This window comes from Diadema setosum, chromosome 5, assembly GCF_964275005.1.
Source record: "Diadema setosum chromosome 5, eeDiaSeto1, whole genome shotgun sequence".
In the NCBI taxonomy this organism is placed as follows: domain Eukaryota; kingdom Metazoa; phylum Echinodermata; class Echinoidea; order Diadematoida; family Diadematidae; genus Diadema; species Diadema setosum.
Genome location: NC_092689.1, coordinates 17,364,635 through 17,383,505, shown reverse-complemented (window position 1 = coordinate 17,383,505; position 18,871 = coordinate 17,364,635). Strand labels below are relative to the sequence as shown.

General features: G+C 34.6%; 1 protein-coding gene across 1 annotated transcript in view; it reads left to right on the top strand.

Annotated features, from left to right (window-relative positions):
* The window catches only part of LOC140228756 (uncharacterized), a 34,603-nt gene continuing 15,732 nt past the window's right edge, over positions 1–18,871 (top strand). The window contains exons 1-14 of the mRNA XM_072309033.1: positions 1–141; positions 1,443–1,514; positions 3,341–3,529; positions 6,497–6,529; positions 6,990–7,034; positions 7,766–7,792; positions 8,384–8,419; positions 9,096–9,374; positions 10,171–10,233; positions 10,767–10,811; positions 12,128–12,172; positions 13,244–13,306; positions 14,075–14,146; positions 15,821–15,865. Coding sequence (XP_072165134.1) covers positions 1–141; positions 1,443–1,514; positions 3,341–3,529; positions 6,497–6,529; positions 6,990–7,034; positions 7,766–7,792; positions 8,384–8,419; positions 9,096–9,374; positions 10,171–10,233; positions 10,767–10,811; positions 12,128–12,172; positions 13,244–13,306; positions 14,075–14,146; positions 15,821–15,865 — 1,155 coding nt within the window. The remainder of the gene's footprint in view (positions 142–1,442; positions 1,515–3,340; positions 3,530–6,496; positions 6,530–6,989; positions 7,035–7,765; positions 7,793–8,383; positions 8,420–9,095; positions 9,375–10,170; positions 10,234–10,766; positions 10,812–12,127; positions 12,173–13,243; positions 13,307–14,074; positions 14,147–15,820; positions 15,866–18,871) is intronic.

Genomic DNA, 18,871 nt, shown 5'->3' with positions numbered 1-18,871 from the left:
ATGGCTTGTGTAGGGTACGGCACTCCTCCCTGGTGTATGTTTAATGAGTCTCTGTATTCCCTCCTGCAGGGCTCAGTTGGGTCACAGGGAGATCCCGGTATTCCTGGGCCTATGGGACCACAAGGAATCAAGGGTGATATGGTGGGTATTTTCTTGATTTCTTGTGCATAATGGTGCACAATTACTGATGTCAGTTCATTCCCATTCTTTTTAAGCTCTAGTGTACACTAGTCATATAAAATGGAATTCATTTACTGTACCTTCAATACATTAATCACATGAAGTGGTATTCATTTACGGTATCTGCAATGTGGTTTGCTATACAATATTCAGGGCCAGATTTTTTTTTTTTCATCACTATGCATATAGCCCTATATACTGTGAGCATAATATATTGCAAACTGGGATGTGAGACAATCTTGCAAGTGGGTGAATTTACAGTAGAGAATCACCACAATGAAATTAAAAAGGAATATTGCTCTTTTCAGGAAAAAAAAGTTGATGAATTCCAACTTACAAAAAACAAATGGCACATCTGTGACATGTGAGGCAATCTTTGCATGAGTTGTTAAATTTGTGAGTATCAGATGACTTGTGAAAATTGAACTTATGAATTACGTCATGTATACAGTAATAGGGAGCTTTTGATTTTGACGCGCGGACGTTTGAGCCGACGCTTGCGCTGGACGTTCTCCTCTCCCTGCTTCGTGTGGAAAAGTAGCTTTAGATTACGCTGGGATGCTACGTATAAAAAATAAAATCGCGCCCCCATATGATCAGTGCATGAAGAAGCTCTCTACGTCGCAAACTGTGCGGACGTGAAAATAGCCCAGTACGCGTAGTGAAAAACTCAGGCGACGCAAGCTAAAAATAGATTGACTTTACGCGCGCTACTGCGCACGCTCAGATCATGTTTTTTTCCTTTGAACGTCCGCGCGTCTAAAATCTAAAGCTCCCTATTAACGCATTGAAGACGGTTTGATTTTGCTACAACACACATTTCCTATAGACACCTGCCCGAGAATACTCGAGACTCGTCCTCAATGGTTTAACCTTTATTTATTTCTTATATAGGCATAGTTCATAAAATAGATAAAGGCTTGTGTATCATCCTAAATTCATGGCAGTCTTCCTGCAGTAGGATACAGTTGTCTAAAGATAGTAGAAAAATACAAGTTATAGATCAAACAACCAAAATTCTTATACACACCTCCTTTCCTTCCCCTCCCCCCTCCAAGTTTTAAGAGATGCATGGAATTCTATACATACAGTACATATCAGTTTACAAGGGTAGACACTGCAACCAAAGAACACAAATAAACCTGTATAAGTTTATATATATATATATTATATTATATTATATTATATTATATTATATTATATTATATTATATTATATTTGTACATAAATGTTTTCTTTTCACCTGTTAATTTTCCTGACAGGGTATGATGGGACCAAAAGGAGAACAGGGACTCGACGGAGAGCCAGGCATGAAAGGCGACCATGGTGCTCCAGTGAGAACTATTCATCCTCCTTCTTTACTTTCTTCATTTATTGCCATTGGCCCTGCATGCACATGCTTTGAATTCAGGAAACCTAATTGTCTTTTCTAGCTCTATTAAAGGTCCTCTTTACCTTTGGAAACAGTAATTTAAAAAAAAGATTTCAAGGTGTGACATTTAATGCAAATGTGTAGGTCTGATGTACCACAAAATATCCCATCATATAAACTTTTCGCGATAAAGCCTGAAATATAAAGAGATACCTGTATTTTTCTCAATAAACCGTAACTGTAGATGATTTAGTCTGGAAACATTTTTGTTATAACTATTGTTCACATTTTGTATATTTTAACAATACTTAACATTAATTCTACCAATTCAAATTTTTGCATTGGTTGTTTCTATCCCGAACTCACATTTTAGAACTATTTTAAAAGCACTAATGCTAAGTTTTTGTCTAATTTGCAAATGGTATATTATGCCTTTAAGAACAGACATGAGAGTTGCAAGAACTTCATTGTTGATAACAGTAATACAAGTGATGTAAGATTACAGCCATCAAGGTCATTTTCAGTGCAGTATTTGATTATGATAGCAACAAGAAAACACTGATAGATATGATCCCATATCATGTCAATCAATCATTTTAACTGTAATGCGCAATATTTTAATTTTTGTTATGATGTTTCTGTTATTATTTCCACCTTTTAGTGTTATTTTCACTTTTTCAGTATCATATCGATGAAATTCTTACATTAGTTGTTTTTATTGCAAGTGATTGACAAATTGTCGTACATTGACATAAATTCAGTGCTTATTTACGTTGATGTGCAATTTGTCAATCGGTTGCAATATTTCAGTATCTTTGTTGCTTTTGCATGTGTGGTTTTTATTTCACAAATTTATCAATATCTGTTAAAGTGGAGGTACTGTTAAGCTGGCATTATAAAGTTTGTAGATGTTGCTTTGAGAATTTGACATTTGATGCTCTGCCCATGAGGTTTGATGGGTATTATGAATGGGAAAAGACATATAAAATATGCAGTTAATAGCCCTGGTCACACTGGCAAAACATTGCATAGTTTAACTTCAACAAATCTTTGCAAAATTAGCTCGTTTGTCCTTACTGGCAGCCAAACTTCTCAATGTTTCAGTTCTCAAAGTTAGGGTCAGTGGTGTACATGTACAACAGAGAAGAAAGAGCATGCCATCTGACAGCTACTGATTGTGATGTAACAATGCACACACTTACATGTCCCAATGAGCATGCGCTATGTAGGCACATCCTGCAAACAGGTGGTGGACTGGTCACATGGCAAACTTCACAAAGTTTCAGTTGCAAGGATTAATAATAATATCAATAATAATAATAATAAAAAAATAAAAAATAATAATGATAATAATAGTAGTAGTAATAATAATAATAATAATAATAATGATGATAATAATAATAATTATAATTATTATCATTATTATTATTATTATTATTATTGTTATTATTATTATTATTATTATTATTATTATTATTATTATTATTATTATTATTATTATTATTATTATTGATGTTATTATAGACTGCTCAGAGCAAACACAGACTGGCAGGGGTTTGAGAAATTTCCCTGCATGGGAAGTTTCTTGAGAAGTTCTTGAGAAGTTCTTGTGAAGTTTGCAGTCACACTGGCAAACTTCGAGAACTTCAAACTTTGCTGTGTTTTGCCAGTGTTATCGCTGCCAATGAGGCAAAAAATATTGATTGCTTTCATTGGATTTATGTTCAGTTCCTGAGAAATAATGCTGAGTTTTTTTACCATCATGGAAAAAATTTTCTGTGTTTTCAGGGTCTGTCTGGATTGCCAGGCAGCAAAGGCATGGCAGGGGCTCAAGGACCTACTGGGCAACCAGGACTGCCGGGATCCATAGGCCATCCTGGTCTCATGGGGATCCAGGGAGAGATGGGACCACCGGGAGACAGGGGTGCTCCAGGAGAAAAGGGGGCCAAAGGGGAGATTGGTCAACAGGGTGTGCAGGTAATTGAGATTGCACCCACTCAAAGTTAAACTGAAGGTGATCAGGTTAACCTTTTACAGATAATAATAATAATAATAATAGTGGCTACTTGTATAGCGCACAGGTCCACTTTTCAGTGCTCATGGCGCTTCAAAAATGAAAAAATATCATATATTTACATGCATATACATATTCAAACATTTCAACAAAGAAGAAAATGGTAAACAAAAGCAAATATATACCAAATAAAGAATACAACATATATCAATTAAAAATACAATATTGATCCAATATTAATGACATACAGCAATTACAGTCCTCAGTATGAAAGGAACAGATAAGTTTTAAGTTCGGATTTGAATGACTCTGTAGATGACAGTTCCCTTAACTGAAGAGGTAACTGATTCCACAATTTTGGTCCCATAACGGAAAAAGCACGATCAATGTGAAATTCCAGGTGCTCAAATTAGTTTTTATGAATGAAGTGAAATTCTAGGTGCTCAAAATATATGTATATAAAATATATATATATATATATATATATATATATATATATATATATATATATATATATATTTTTTTTTTTTTACAAATTAAGTAAAATTCTAGATGCTCAAGTTAACTTTTACAAATTAAGTGAAATTCTACATGCTTGAGAAATTCTTTTATAAATGAAGTAAAATTCTAAGTGCTCACAGTAAGTTTTTACAAATGAAGTGAAATATTCAAGGTGCTCAAGTTTGCTTTTACAAATGATATGAAATTCGTCGTCTTCTGGTTAAGTCTGCCTCCTTCAGTTCCACATGCTCAAGTTAGCTTTCATAAATGAAGTGAAATTCTGTGTGCTCAAGTCTGCTTTACAAATGAAGCAAAATTTAAGTTGCTATTAAAAGTTTAACCCTTTCTATGCCAGGGACTCTGAGCAGTGTGTGAAAACTATTTTCTGTGTCTATTGGCACTTGCAGCACACTAAGAGTTCATAGCTTTCACAGTTGAGTCAAATTCTATAGGTGCTCACAATTAGTTTTTACAAGTTAAGTGAAATTCTACATGTTCAAGTTACTGGGGAATTTCAAACCAGTTAAAAGCTAGTCTGAATAGACAAAAAAAAAAATACAAGCACATCCAGTGATATCTACCACAAGTTGATATGCAAATGACATGAGATAAGGGATTAATTGTCTCTAATTTCCACTTTATTTCTTTTTATTTCTTTTTTTTTTCTTGTTTAAAAGATGACCTTTTTATAATATAATACATAAGTAAGAATAATTTTTACTAAAGATGATCATAATAAAAATAGCACAAAGTGGAAGTTCATCCATCAGTGGATGTAACAAGCCTTGGCCTGGCTTCATGAAAATTGTCTAAAATGTCACAAGTGGCAAGCTACAAAAGCAAGCTTCCTAAAACTTAAATGTGGCACCAAGGATGTCTGTAGCTTTCTAAAATTTGTTTGGCAAGAGAATTGGGAATGATAGTGCTTTGATCTTTGCTAGTGATGATATGTCATTTCCAAAAGTGGCTCTTGTTATTTGTCTGGAACACTTCAGAAACATACACACACACACACACAAAAAAAAAAAAATATCTGTGATTGACCACAGAGCTGGAAATTTGATGCCCTATGGCAATCAGCCAATTTAAATCACACATTCATAGAGACTGGAATTGGAGATTTCCCTCAATTTAATCATTGATGGGTCTGTCAAACCTCACTCTCTGATGTCCATAGCGTAAAAACAGGTTCCGTGTGGGTTGTGTCAGTGAATTCTGTCCTAACGAGATCATACAGCAATTATAGAGATGCATAGAGCTGATGAATAAAGTATTCAATCAGTGCCTTGGGATTAGTCATTCCATTCAAACACAGAGTTGTTATCCATGTGACAGATTGACACTTTTCCTGTTTGTCTTTTTTTATTTAAGAGAGATGTTGCTTTTTGAATTACATTTAATTTTCATTTTGGTATGATCTGTGATTTTTAACTGGTGAAAGGATTTTGCCTAGTGACTAACTTAAGGCATTTGGAATATGGTGTTTGCAAACGTGGTTTGAAACGCAGTTTGAAACGCGATTCTCGGGATGCAGCGTTTATCTATCCATCAAGCAGTCGTTATTGGGTGTTGTCACTGCGCAGCTCGACCAAAGGAATAAAGGTCAACTGCCTACCACCAAACATGCCTCATCCTTCGTACACAAATTATGGGATGAAAACACAACTGGAAACACCTGGGATTTGACCTTGAGATATAAATGCATTTCAAAATGGCATTCTATTCGCAAAGGCAATCATGGTCTCAAAACGAGTTTCAAAACGCACGTTGAATGACATTTCAGAACGGTGTTTCTGAACATGTTTGAAAACACGGTAATGTTTATCTAACCCTCGAAAATGCCTCAAACATGTTTGGGATTGTGATTTTGCCTCAGATTTTTTTTTTTTTTTTTTTTTTTTTTTAGATAAGCACACCCTAAATGCAGAAGACTGCTGTTTCTGTTGTGATCAAGCAGAGGTTTTTCATAACAGTGATGTAGGTAGTACAATCATGTAGCCTGTAGAGGATAAAGTTGTGAAAAGAGTCATGTATGCTTTAAGTATTTATCACTACTAAATAGATGTGGGCAATAGCTATCATGTTATACTTATAAGTATGAAGTTGAATGATTATACATGTACTTTATTTCAGTGTTGTGATATATGTGTTGTACAAATGCACTAGAAAGTGTCAGCATAATATCTGCTATGCATTACATCAATAACATTTATCTTATCTGAATCATCATTTAAGAAAGATACGCAATCAATTTTTGTTTTGTTATGTGGTATTGTACCTAACAAAAGCATTATTAGCATGAGGAAATGTTATTTCTGGTGTTGCAAGGTTATGACTAATATGATTTAATTTGCTGAAATGTTGAGACCTTTCTCAATGAATAATTTCTTCATTTCTAACGACGCTTGTTTTGTGCCACTTTTTGACAGGGTCCACCTGGCATAGGGATCAAAGGAGAAAAGGTGAGTAATAAGATGGAATTTAGTACATGCCAGCTTACTAATAGTATTATTATTCGCCAAGGATGTTAATCCTTCATTTCTTGATTTTGTATGTTGTTAAGTTTCATTCTTATTGTTAAGTATCATTACACATAGTGTATCATATTTATTTTACATATTTTACTTTTGTTGCAAGCACTGTCAAAGAAATATATCGTATGAAGAGGTTTATGTATCCTTTAACATACTTACCCCAGAAAGGAACATTCTGAAGTCATTTTAAACAGTTTAGTTAAGTGTAATAAAGTAGCAGCTATTACATTTATTGTGACTTGTGTCTGCTCAGAAGCCATGCAGTTATTGAAAAAGAATTGTTTGATCTATGTAATTTGGAAAAATATTACTGTCAGAGACATAAACTGCTTTATTCTTACATGATTATTCATTTTTTTTTTCTTTTGTGTGTTTGTTTTTTTCTCAGGGTGATTACGGTTTGCCAGGGCCAGAGGGCATAGCCGGGCAGCCTGTGAGTGTAAAAGAGCTTTATGAATATGTACACTACTTTAATGCAAATAGTCATAATTGCTTTATTAGATATGTAGACAAAGTTTTATACCTCTTATGTGAAGAGAATAGCCCTAGGGGCTAATTATGGTGTTTGCTTATTAAATCTACTTGCAAAAGTGTTGTTTTTATTTCTAACAACACCCAACTTTACGAAAATACAAAAATGTGTGATGTTTACTTCTTTAATTTCATTTAGATTCTTTTCAATTATGATTTGAGTGAAGCTTATTAACTTTCAATGAGCATCATTTAAAGACACATAATCAAACATCTTTGGAGTAGAAAATCTGTGGTAATGTTTCTAGAAGAATTACATTCATAATAATGACCAAAATACCATTCTCATAGCAATTTATGCAAAGTATCCATGGTAATGCATTTGTATCAAAATGTAAGGAATTTGTTTTGGAATATGATAACAAAATTAGAGTAATAGGCAAGTACTTTGTTTTCTATTTTTTGCCTCTTTTCTTGTTTAGCCATAAGATTCAAGACCAAAGAGTTACCGCTTAATCTGAATACTTGACTTATGAAGACATAGTTTTGCCGGGAAGAGAAAGTTATGGTCAAAAATAGCACACACACACACACACACACACACAATGGAGAATATGGCACATTTTGCAAGAGAATAATCTCAAAGATCAGTGAAAATAATCTTTGAATAACATCAATTTCATTTTTCTACAGGGACAAATTGGCCCACCTGGTCCAAAGGTAAGAACCATATCTTTTTCAAATTTATGCGCTTTGTGATAGTAAAAGTACATGGATATTCTTCCGAACAAATTCATATGAAAAGTGATTTGATGAAGCCCATTCTATTCCTGTGGTATGTACTATGGGAAAAGAAAATATAGGTGATACACTTAAAATGAACTATGAATGTTAGTCATATCTTTGTGACAACAAAGGATTATGAATATTTTTTAATTCAAAACATCAAGTGCTATTATGAAAATCAATGAATTCTTTCTCGTTTCCTTCCTGAAACATGTATAATATGGAGAAATATGACTGTTACCTTCTTGGTTACAATAGATAATTTTGCATTGTGCAGAAAAGCAATACAGTTACTTGCAAGAAAAGTATTATGACTTTTGTTTTAAGTTTTCACTAAAAGAGTTATTGTAAATACAGGTCAATAACTATGATGATGACTATTATTGTCATGTTTAAAGTTTTTTGTTGTTTCTTTTTTTTGTAAGTGTGCACATTACACTTATCATGATTGACTTGCTATGTGCTTAAGATAATTATCATCTGACAATGTTGGTCAATTTATTTTGTGAAATTTCGTCTTCACAGGGAGAAAGAGGCGACATGGGACTTCAAGGACTAATGGTAGATTTCATCCCCTTGACAAACTTAATTCTTACCTGAATATTTTCAGATTTCAAGATTGATCATAAAATAGTTGTCACTTGTATGGCCTAAGTGTGATCACCTCCAGTTTAAGATAGAAAGCCTACAGAATCTTTGCATTTCTAACCTTAAAATAGCAAGAAGTTTTTTTTTTAACTTATTTAACAGTACTTATTAATTCCAAATTTTGTAACTGCATTTGTTTTTGCAGTTGATAATGGTTATAGTGGCAAATTAAAAATGAACAACACATTCATGCTTTTACAGTTAGTGATTGTAATGATTGTATATGTGTGAAATGACAGCTAGAGTAAAGGAATGCAATGAAAAAAAAAGAAGATGAGCAAAGCAGAAATTTGATGTACTTAATGAATTAAATTTTGTTCAACTTTTGTGAAGAAATTGTGGCCAATGAAATGATGTGTGTCATTTAGTGATAATTGTGGAAAAAAATCACTGCCATCAATGCACTTTGAATTGTTATTATCATTCTGCTACAATTTTACAGTGCTGCCTATCATTTCTATGTGTGACTGTGTTATATTACATTTTCATTGCAGCTGTTATTATTCATTTAGATATTTGAATTTCATTATCATGTTATGGAAAGAGTGATAAGAACACACTTTCATGTGATCATATTATTTGGTGTTAGGGTGAGCCTGGTCTGCAGGGTGAACATGGCTTCCAGGGTGCCCCGGGTGTGCAAGGAGAGAGGGGGGAGCCGGGTCCCCAGGGGATCAAGGGAGAACCGGGCGAGGTCGGTGAACCGGGTACTCCTGGCACCCCTGGTGGTAGCGGTCTGTCCGGACTACCGGAGGATGCCCACATCAACTGCACCATGGTGATGAAGGGTGAACCAGGGGAGCCGGGCGTGGCAGGCCCCAAGGGAGACAGGGGTGACGTAGGACCCCAGGGACCTCCAGGCATTAATGTAAGGCCCACATAGTTCTCATGTTATTTGTTTAACAACTGGCAATAATTGAGGTTTTACTGCGCCTTGTCTTCTTCTTCTTTTCTTCTTCTTCTTTTTCTTCTTCTGATTCTTCTCCTCCTCCTCCTCCTTCAGTTGGCTGAAAATTCTTGCAAAAGGTGTGTGCGTGTTTACCACAATTTGTAATGCGCATGAAATTACTTTAAAGCAGTTGTTTGATTGTGGAGAGCTATTGAACTACGCCTATGTTCAGTCACCTGCTTTGGCTGCATGCGGTTAATGAATTGTGAGTAGGTTTGTTCTTCTATATCATAGAGTCCGAATATAATCGATACATCCCCTCCCTATACCAATAACATCATAACTCCATACATACTTACAAGAAGTCTCCACTATTTTGATGAGCATTTACTTTAGATACTGTATCAGCTTCATCCACCTATTCATATTAAGCTTGTTCTTTTGTTATTGCAGCTCCAATTTTGTGGAATAGATTGTCAGATGACTCGACTCACACTGTAAGGCAGTTAGTAGAATCTTCATAAATGTATCATATCTTTTCTGAAGTTTTGACATTTTTGTAAAGCACGTTAAAAAATGTGTAGATTATCATTTGCTATGCAAATGCAAATTATATCAATTTTTATCAAATGGAGATACATCTGCTGTACCCACAAAGGAGTTGATGCTGCAAGTGTATATGTGATCTATACTTTTGGATTTAATCCATTTTAGGCCAGTTCTAACAAGACTTTTACCCGTTCTGCATCTCATTAAATTGTGTGTATCCTGGCAGGGCACAGATGGATTACATGGAAAAGATGGTGATATCGGTCTACCAGGATTTGACGGAGAGCCAGTAAGTGTTTGGTCATCTAAACCTTGCATTCTATCTTCAGATGTACATATTGATATTGATATATATATATATATATATATATATATATATATATATATACACACATATATTTTTTGTATGTGTTTTTGTTTGAATTGATCTTAGCATGGCTTAGAGTAGCCTTCTTTCATGCAAAGTGAAAGCAGAATCATATTGTTTAAGACATCAGAAGTTTCTCATATTCTTCTATTCTTATAGTTAAAGAATAAACCTTTTTCATGGTTCATGAAATAAGAAGCAAAACTTTCTCAGTTGACATCAGTTAGCCAGTAAAGAATTGATAAATGTGTTACTGACTCTCGTAGTCATGATACTTGATGCTGCAGTTAGAGACAAAGAAAAGGGCATTATTTTTTTTTTCCTGTTTTCCTTCATTCTGTGAGTCTTCTGTTTTTTGGTTTTCTTTCCCAAAGATTCTATGAATGTTTTGAGTCGCTCATTGAATGATTTGAAAAGACTTAATTTGATCTGATCCTCCCCTACACCTGTGACAGGGTATGCCAGGAACGCCGGGCATGCCTGGACGACCAGGACCCCAGGTGAGCTACTCACTCAAGCTAGGCACAAGACTTTGTGTTTCACATCTATCTAACACATTCATCTCTGATGATGACACACAAAATCACGTCTATCAATGAAAAGCCATTGCACGGACAATAGTTGGCGATAGAGTGGATGGCAGCATAGACCATAGCTGCATATACCAAGTGCCAAGGCACTTGGTATATAATTTGTGAAGCTTTTTTTTTTTTTTTGGGGGGGGGGGGGTCAGCATTCATTTCATTCATTCTTTCATTTGACCTTTTTTTTTTCTAAATTAGCAGGCCCACTCAGGTGTAGCAATGTTTTGTCACTTAGTGTATTGTTAATTAATTGTTGTACTTTATTATTCTGTTGCAGGGCCCCCAAGAATAACAGTGCATAAACCACTGAAGGGGCTACTGTGGGTAAAGAATAATAGATAAATATATGAATAATTGAATAAAGAAAGAAAGAAATGCATACCAGGATGAATGAATGAATGAATGAATGAATGAATGAATGAATGAATGAATGAATGAAAAAATAAATAAATGTGCCTCAGTCCAATAGAAAGTCCATGGTGACAGAGTAGGGATTAGAGAGTCTCTGTCTGTTGGTAGTTTGTGGACATCTATGTCAATTGGTGAACATAGTAGGGCCTACAGTTAGGGTTAAATGTACACAGCTAGTTCTAGTTTACAATGCAATATGAAGCAAAAAGTGTACACAGAAACATTGGTCATTATGAGCATTCTGCAGGAATTTTCTTTTCTTTGAGTCCTTGATTGTTAAATTGATGTCATACCCTCAGGAGACATAATGTGTGGCATGTATTGGGCTAACCTGTTGAGGCCGAGTCCCGAATACACTTGGGCAAGCGTGTATGGGAAATATGTGTTGTAGCTAAATCAGTCTGTCCTCAATGGGTTAAAGCTATGTATGATCTTTTTTTCTTTTTTTTTTTTGTAAGAATGATCAAGATGAGTTTGTGAGATTAAAGAGTTGAGTACAGTATACTCAGAGGAACAAAGTATGAATGGAATAAACCAATGTGATATACAGGGAGAGTTTAGGAAAGGAACCTGAGGAGTTGAAAATGAGTCATACACGACTTCCCCCATTTTTATGCTCATTCTCTCATCCATACAGTTTTGATAGGAAAATCTATTCCTTGTGATTGATGAAGGGAAACTCATCATACACCCATTATAGAAATTAGAATTGAAGTATGTTTTCATGAAGATAGACATTTACCTTATGAACACAGAGAAATTGAAAGAATTAAGTTAGTTGGGCACCAAAGGGTTAATCGATTTCCTAATATTTATTACAGGGAATTCCAGGAGCACCGGGAATCCCAGGCGTGAATGGCACTCAGGTTAGTCTTGTTCAAAGTATTTATTTGAATTATTGTTATCATTACTGTTCTGATTTAAAGTGGTCATCTGATGAAAAATATTTTTAAATTTTGGCTATGATTGAACTCATATATCACAGTTGGACTGTCATTTGCACAGTGGCATTAATTTTTTTTTTTCTCTCTATTGTGTGTGTGCTGTCAGTACAAGAGATTATGGTGTAAAGATTTTGTTTACTTTGTTTTGATCTTTGTCCCTTTTAGTAGTGCACAGTGCATGCATATAAATACTCACTTTGGCAGATAAGAATGCCATTTTTATTTTTTTTTTTCACATATCTTGGTAATTATTTTGTTGGTTATCTGCTCGTATGTGAAATTATGATTATAGTGATTATTATGGTAGTAGCAATTTTTACCAATGTCAGTCCATGTCAGATCATAGAGTAGCAAGTCATGGTACATTGATACAATACATTGCAGGGGTGGATCCAGGAATTGCGTAAAGGGGAGGCGCCTTTATAAAAATCAAAGGGAGGTGCACATGCCCCACATTTTTTTCTTTTTATTTCTTTTGTTTTAACAAAAGTAAAGAGGTGGTGTGCGCCCAGTGCGCCCCCCTCTGGATCCACCACTGCATTATATACATTGATACAGTGCAGATTAAACGCAAATTCTGGTTTATTCTTCTATAGTTTTTTGCACCGACTGAAGCCACAACTGTTATGTGGCAAGTTGGATACCCTGTCTTGTTATGTAGTATCTTGTTCTGTTATGAGCTTAGTTTAAATTGTTTTTGTTAGTTTGTTTGTTTGTTTTTCCTGTTTAGTTGTTATTGTGTTTGACTTGGTATGTTTTGGTTTTGATGTAACAACTTTTTTACACTGTGCAAATAATAAGTTCCAATATGTGTTGTATATTTATGTTAACAGGGCTCTTTTTAAAAGCAGTCCTTTTGGCTCTGAAAAGACTACCCTGTTTTTAAAGAAGACTGAATAAATAAATAAATAGATACATTTTGATTCACTTGTGACCATGGCCCTAGACAATGAATGAGTGATAATGCTGACTTTATATCATTATCTCAAACAGGGTGACATAGGTCTACCAGGTAATCCAGGTTTACCTGGTCTACAGGGACCACCAGGAGAAAAGGTAAGTCTAATCTTTCAGGCAGGGGATTAAAAAGAAATATGAAACAACCCCCCCCCCAAAAAAAAAAAAAAAAGACAAAATGAAAAGAAAGAAGCAACAACAACAACAACGTCTAAATAATGAGCAGAATTTGCAAAATGTTGACACAATTTGTACAGAAATCAATACAGGCACTCATATCAACTGTGACAATTAACTAAACTCTAGTTACAATTTAAAAAAAAAAATCATCTGATGTGTCACAAAGTCATATTGTATCTTTATCAATTATTTGCTCAGGTTATCACTTGATAAATATTTTTATTTTTAAAGAAGTGTGGAGCAGGAACAAATGTGCAATAAGAAGCTTTGTGATTTTAAAATATATTCCAGGAAGTTGATTTAAAGTACAGGTCAAAATGTATATGAGAATACTTTGCATTAAGTCAATTCAAATGATGATATGTTATCATATTACATCTCTTGTAAAACTCCTGTCATCCATAGGCTTGATTGGAAGGTTGAAAGGTGGTGATGAATAAGCAAAAACAGGAGGTTGGGTGTGTTGTTGCGACCAGTATTACTATTCAGCAAAGACAGTGAATCGTAAAGATAATTCAACTTTCTAATTCTATGAAAGATTCTGATTCACCTGCAACCATTCTCTCTCATTATTTTGACTCTATTTTTGGAATTCAACTGTAAGATGATGTAGCATTGTCTGTTAACAAGCACACTGTGTATGATGTTGTTTCTTCCTTTTTCCTTGTTTTTTTTTTCCTGGTCCAGGGGCTTAAAGGAGAAGTAGGCCCAACAGGATTCAAAGGAGAAATAGGACTGAATGGATTCAAAGGAGACAGGGTGTGTACCATTTTTGAAATTGATATCTTTGCCAATGTACCTTCATAAGAAATATCAGACTGACAAAATTATTTACTGCACTTGTTAAAGGTGTGATGGATTTTCATGTCAGATGATCGGTGTGTTGTTCAAACTTGTTGATCGTCCCAACGGGCAGACGGGGTAAAAAAAATATTCCCACCCAGCACAAGCTTAACCCGTTGAGGACGAGTCTTGAGTATTCTCAGGCAAGTTTCTATTGGAAATGCAAAATCAGCCCGTTCTCAGCAGGTTAATTTTAAGTGTGAAAATGTGAATGTACAAGATATGTACATTTTGATAGCCATCATTCTTCTGGCAGTTACCATATTATATTTCCTAGAGTACAGTTTTTGCATACAAGTCCTTTGGTAATTGATATTGAATAATTCATTTAACAGCCTCTCAATAATGGTGAAAATGATTAATAGGCTACACATCACCCTATGACATTCTTTACCAAAGTTATATGATTTTTGATAGCACATTTTTCTGTTGAGTTCTCTGGGGGCCAAGTTTGAGAGAGAAAAATACTCTCATTCTTGTGTCCTTCTATTGCAGTAATCAAAGATCACCGAGATGTTGATGGTCTTACATTTGGATCTCCAAATTCCAAAAGCCAACCCTCTAGACTCATAGACATTGAGAAGATAAACTCATAAGTCCCTGTACAAGTTGTATGGGCAATCGCAAACTATATATGAATGGTTTTTAACCCACTGAGGATGGGCTGATTTTGCTATAACACGCATTTCTCATAGACACTTACCTGAGTCTACTCGGAACCTGTCCTCAACGGGTTAACATGTCCTTAAAAACTCAGGAGCCTAGTGAGACAAGGTTAGCCTGATTGAATTGATTGTCTTTCACTGCCCACTGAGGTACATTGGAAAACCACGACTAGCACAGGCCAGGTTGAAGAAAGTTGCCCTTCGTCGAATACTGTAAAAGTGGTTTCTTTCGCATACAGATACTTTGGCAGTTTCCATCAGTGCAAACTTTTTCGCTTGTGTTTAAATTCGCGGTCGGCAAATTCTGTGAATTCACAGTCGGCAAAAACTGTTTTATTTTGCACATGAAAACCCAAACTATAATCCAGTTATTCTTTTATTTATTAAATAGAAATTAAAATTGAATGCAGACTTACCTGAAATCCTGTCTCTCGAGTACTTTAAAACATGCTTGTACCTACGTTGTGCAGTATCGCTGTATCTTTGTTGACCATCAATACACTCAATGCGCGGAATCTTCGTGTGTGCATGTGCGCATTTGTGTTGTAACAAGCGGTGAGTTCAAAATATTTCCTTGCATGGTTAATTTTGCGTGACTTTTCAAAACATTTTCGCTTGATGTTAAATTCTTGGTTCAACCTCAAAGCGCGAAAAGCGTTAAAATAAAACCACCGCGAAAGAAACCACTTCTACAGTATGTGCAAAGAAACATACACTCATCAGTAACGTCCGACTCTGGTCGAGATTCTTTGGCTGTATATGAACTTACATCGAGATCAGTAGTACATCTCATTATAGGGATTCCCAAATATATGTGAGTCAGGTCAACCTCCACATTGATTGATATTCCCCAGCTACGGTGTCTTCTGAAGTTCATCACATATTCTAACGAGAAATAATCTATGTTCACTTCTTATTTTTCCAGGGAGAACCAGGGGAAAAAGGAGACAGGGGTGACATGGGACTGCAGGTAGGATATAACTTTCTTTTTGATATTCAAGTAGAACACTGTGATGAAATCTCCCCATCTCCCCATCCCCACCCACCCACACACACAGACACACACCCTCACATGCACTCGTACACAGCATATTTTACTCTAGATACATCTATCAACAAAGGTCAAGAAAAAATTTACAGTTTGTACATTTGTGGGCCACGTTTGCCAATATATTTCTACATTAATGGGCATTTCTTCACATGTGGGCGCCATCCAATTTCTACATTGTGGGTGATTTTTGTACATATATGTTGTTGATGTATTTTCAACAACAAAAAAAGAAAGAGGTACTACACATCAAGCACATCAATCAAAATTTCATCATATGCTGGGCTTTTTCCATCTTTCAAACTTAATACTGCATTGATTACATCAAAGTTGGCATTAAAAAAAAAAAAACATGAGTTTGGAAAATCACCAATACAAAAATCAGATGGGATTTTAATTAAGGATGGGACTCTTTATTTCTTTTTTTTTTGCGAAATTCTTTCCTTTATGCCCATCAAATCATTTTTACCCAAAAAATTGTAACATGAAGATAAATGCGTCATTTACGATATTTTATTTGGGTAGCAGTCTCTCTATTGTATAAACATTTTGTTTTTGTTTTTTTCTTTACAGATTTACAAAAAAAAAAAGAATATTTTACTTTTATAGAGTTCCCTTAAATTCTTATCATACCATGGATTCTTTTTTTTTTTATCTTGCTGTTACCCTTGCTCAATACTGCTGGAAAACAAGTTTTATATAATGAACAGAAATTTGCAAAGAATCTATCATGAAACATGTTGACATCATTTGTAAAATTTGTTGAATATTGTTCCAGTTGATTACAGCAAATTCTTCATGAAATGACAATATACTACTCTCATTAATTTGTCCTGCAGATGACAAACAAATCATTCACATTCTGTGTTTGTAATTTCATGTTAAAGACAAGACATGTTAATTTGGCATATGATTACTCACTGGGTATATTATTAAACTAAGACACTTTTGCACAGGTTGTTTACAATGTATATTGTCTAGTTATGATTAAGTTGTAATTGTTGATGGCTTAGAGGGGAAAAAGCATATGAATTCATGTATTGAGTAAAATCATAAGGATTCATATCATCTGATTACATTGATTTATATTTAAATCTCCCATCATAATACAGGATTGAGGTTCATGTGCAATTTTAAATAGGGCTGCCTCAATACTCTCTGTAAAGGCAAGAATATGTTGTCCAGGTGGTCTATATATATCACTCCAATAATGACATTTTCATAAGCTGACAATAGCTCAATACAGAAAAATTAAATGCATCTACGTATAGATGCAAATCATTGGATATCTTACATGTTCAAGTATCTCTTCTCGTACAAAGGGACCCACTTCACCTCCAGGACGGTTCCTCATCTCTTTCTGACAAAGTTAGATCCACTTAAAACCAAAATGGGTAAAAAGCATCTCTTCGTTATCTAATCAGGTTTCTATTACTGAAAGCATTGAAAAGCTAATATTTCCATTCACAATACATCTGTATTATCTATCAATGTCCTTTCTAAGGCTGCAGATATTACAAGGAAAGAGAATTATTCAATGATGAGCAGGTCCTTGTAAGTACACTCTTTAGGTGTTAATATTTGGAAGAGACATGCAGGTATATACCTGTTTCATTCATATCGAGGAAATATCACAAGTGGAATATAGACCCATATACCTGAATGAAAAGAAGTCTGCATATGCTTGCATTAATGTAATCAAAACAGCTGACAAAAAACAACAACAACAACAACAATGACTGGGTAAGATTATAGTTTGTGTGCAATATTAAGATACTGTCATATCCTTGCACAATACATATCATTTTAAGATACACAAATGCCCACATTAAAAATTGGGAACCAAAGAGAGTGGGCAAGAGACAGATAGGATATAACAACTGGCCAGTCACACCGAATAGCACAAAGCAATAAAAGTACATCAAGCACACAATACGTTAATAACACAGACATTTACAAACTTGCAGAAAGAGTTCAGAAATATTGTAGAAAAAACAGTTATGCATGTGATTGTAAAATTAAAAACTTAAATGGATTTCATTGCTTATGTAGTAGAAAGGCAATCTTCTGAAGGCAGCGTACATTTTAACCACGAAGTAAAAAACAACAACAATTACAAAACTTTATGAAATCCTCGCATGGATGGAGTTGAGCACAGCAGAAGAAAATCTAAAGCTAGGATGAGTTCTGCCTGTATATTAAGAGAATACTGCTGTGTGAAATCCTGAGTAAGAAGAGTGATACCTTCTGGAAGAAAGAAAGAAACAATTGAATGTGACCCGTCATGTCAAAGTTAGTCACAAGTCAGATTCTTCAAATTTCTATTTACAAAATATTCAATTAATTTAGTGTCAAAGCTTAATTTGATGTAAAATCCATTAAAAAAAGAAAAAATTCAGATGAATATGTGGAATATTGTGGGCAAGATTACTTCCTATTTGTGAAAAATACTGATTAAAAATATCAACTATTGAGGAAACATCATCAACAAATAAATCACCGTATTTGATTGATGTAATACGGGGTTTATCCTCATTTTTATTGATAGCCATATTAATAACTTTCCAAGTATTTTGAATATCATGTTTAAACAAACTTATCTGATTAGTAAAATATTTCAGTTTCTCATAACGTAATATTTGTGTGAAGTGTATCTATCATGAGATTGCTGGGTACGTTTAATTTTGTCAGCATAATACAAATTATTCTTTTGATTGATTGATCGCAGTAAAGACCTTTTCTAATTTCTAGATTTCTTTTTAACAACAGGAACGTGCTTATCCATAAGCAAAATTAAAGTACTCATAAACGAATCATAAGCCTCATTTGTATTTTCGGTGTTATATACAGAAGACCAATCCACATTACCGAGGTCATTTTGCAACCTCTCTATATTTCCAGGTGTCACTTTCCGGAAAGTTGGCACCG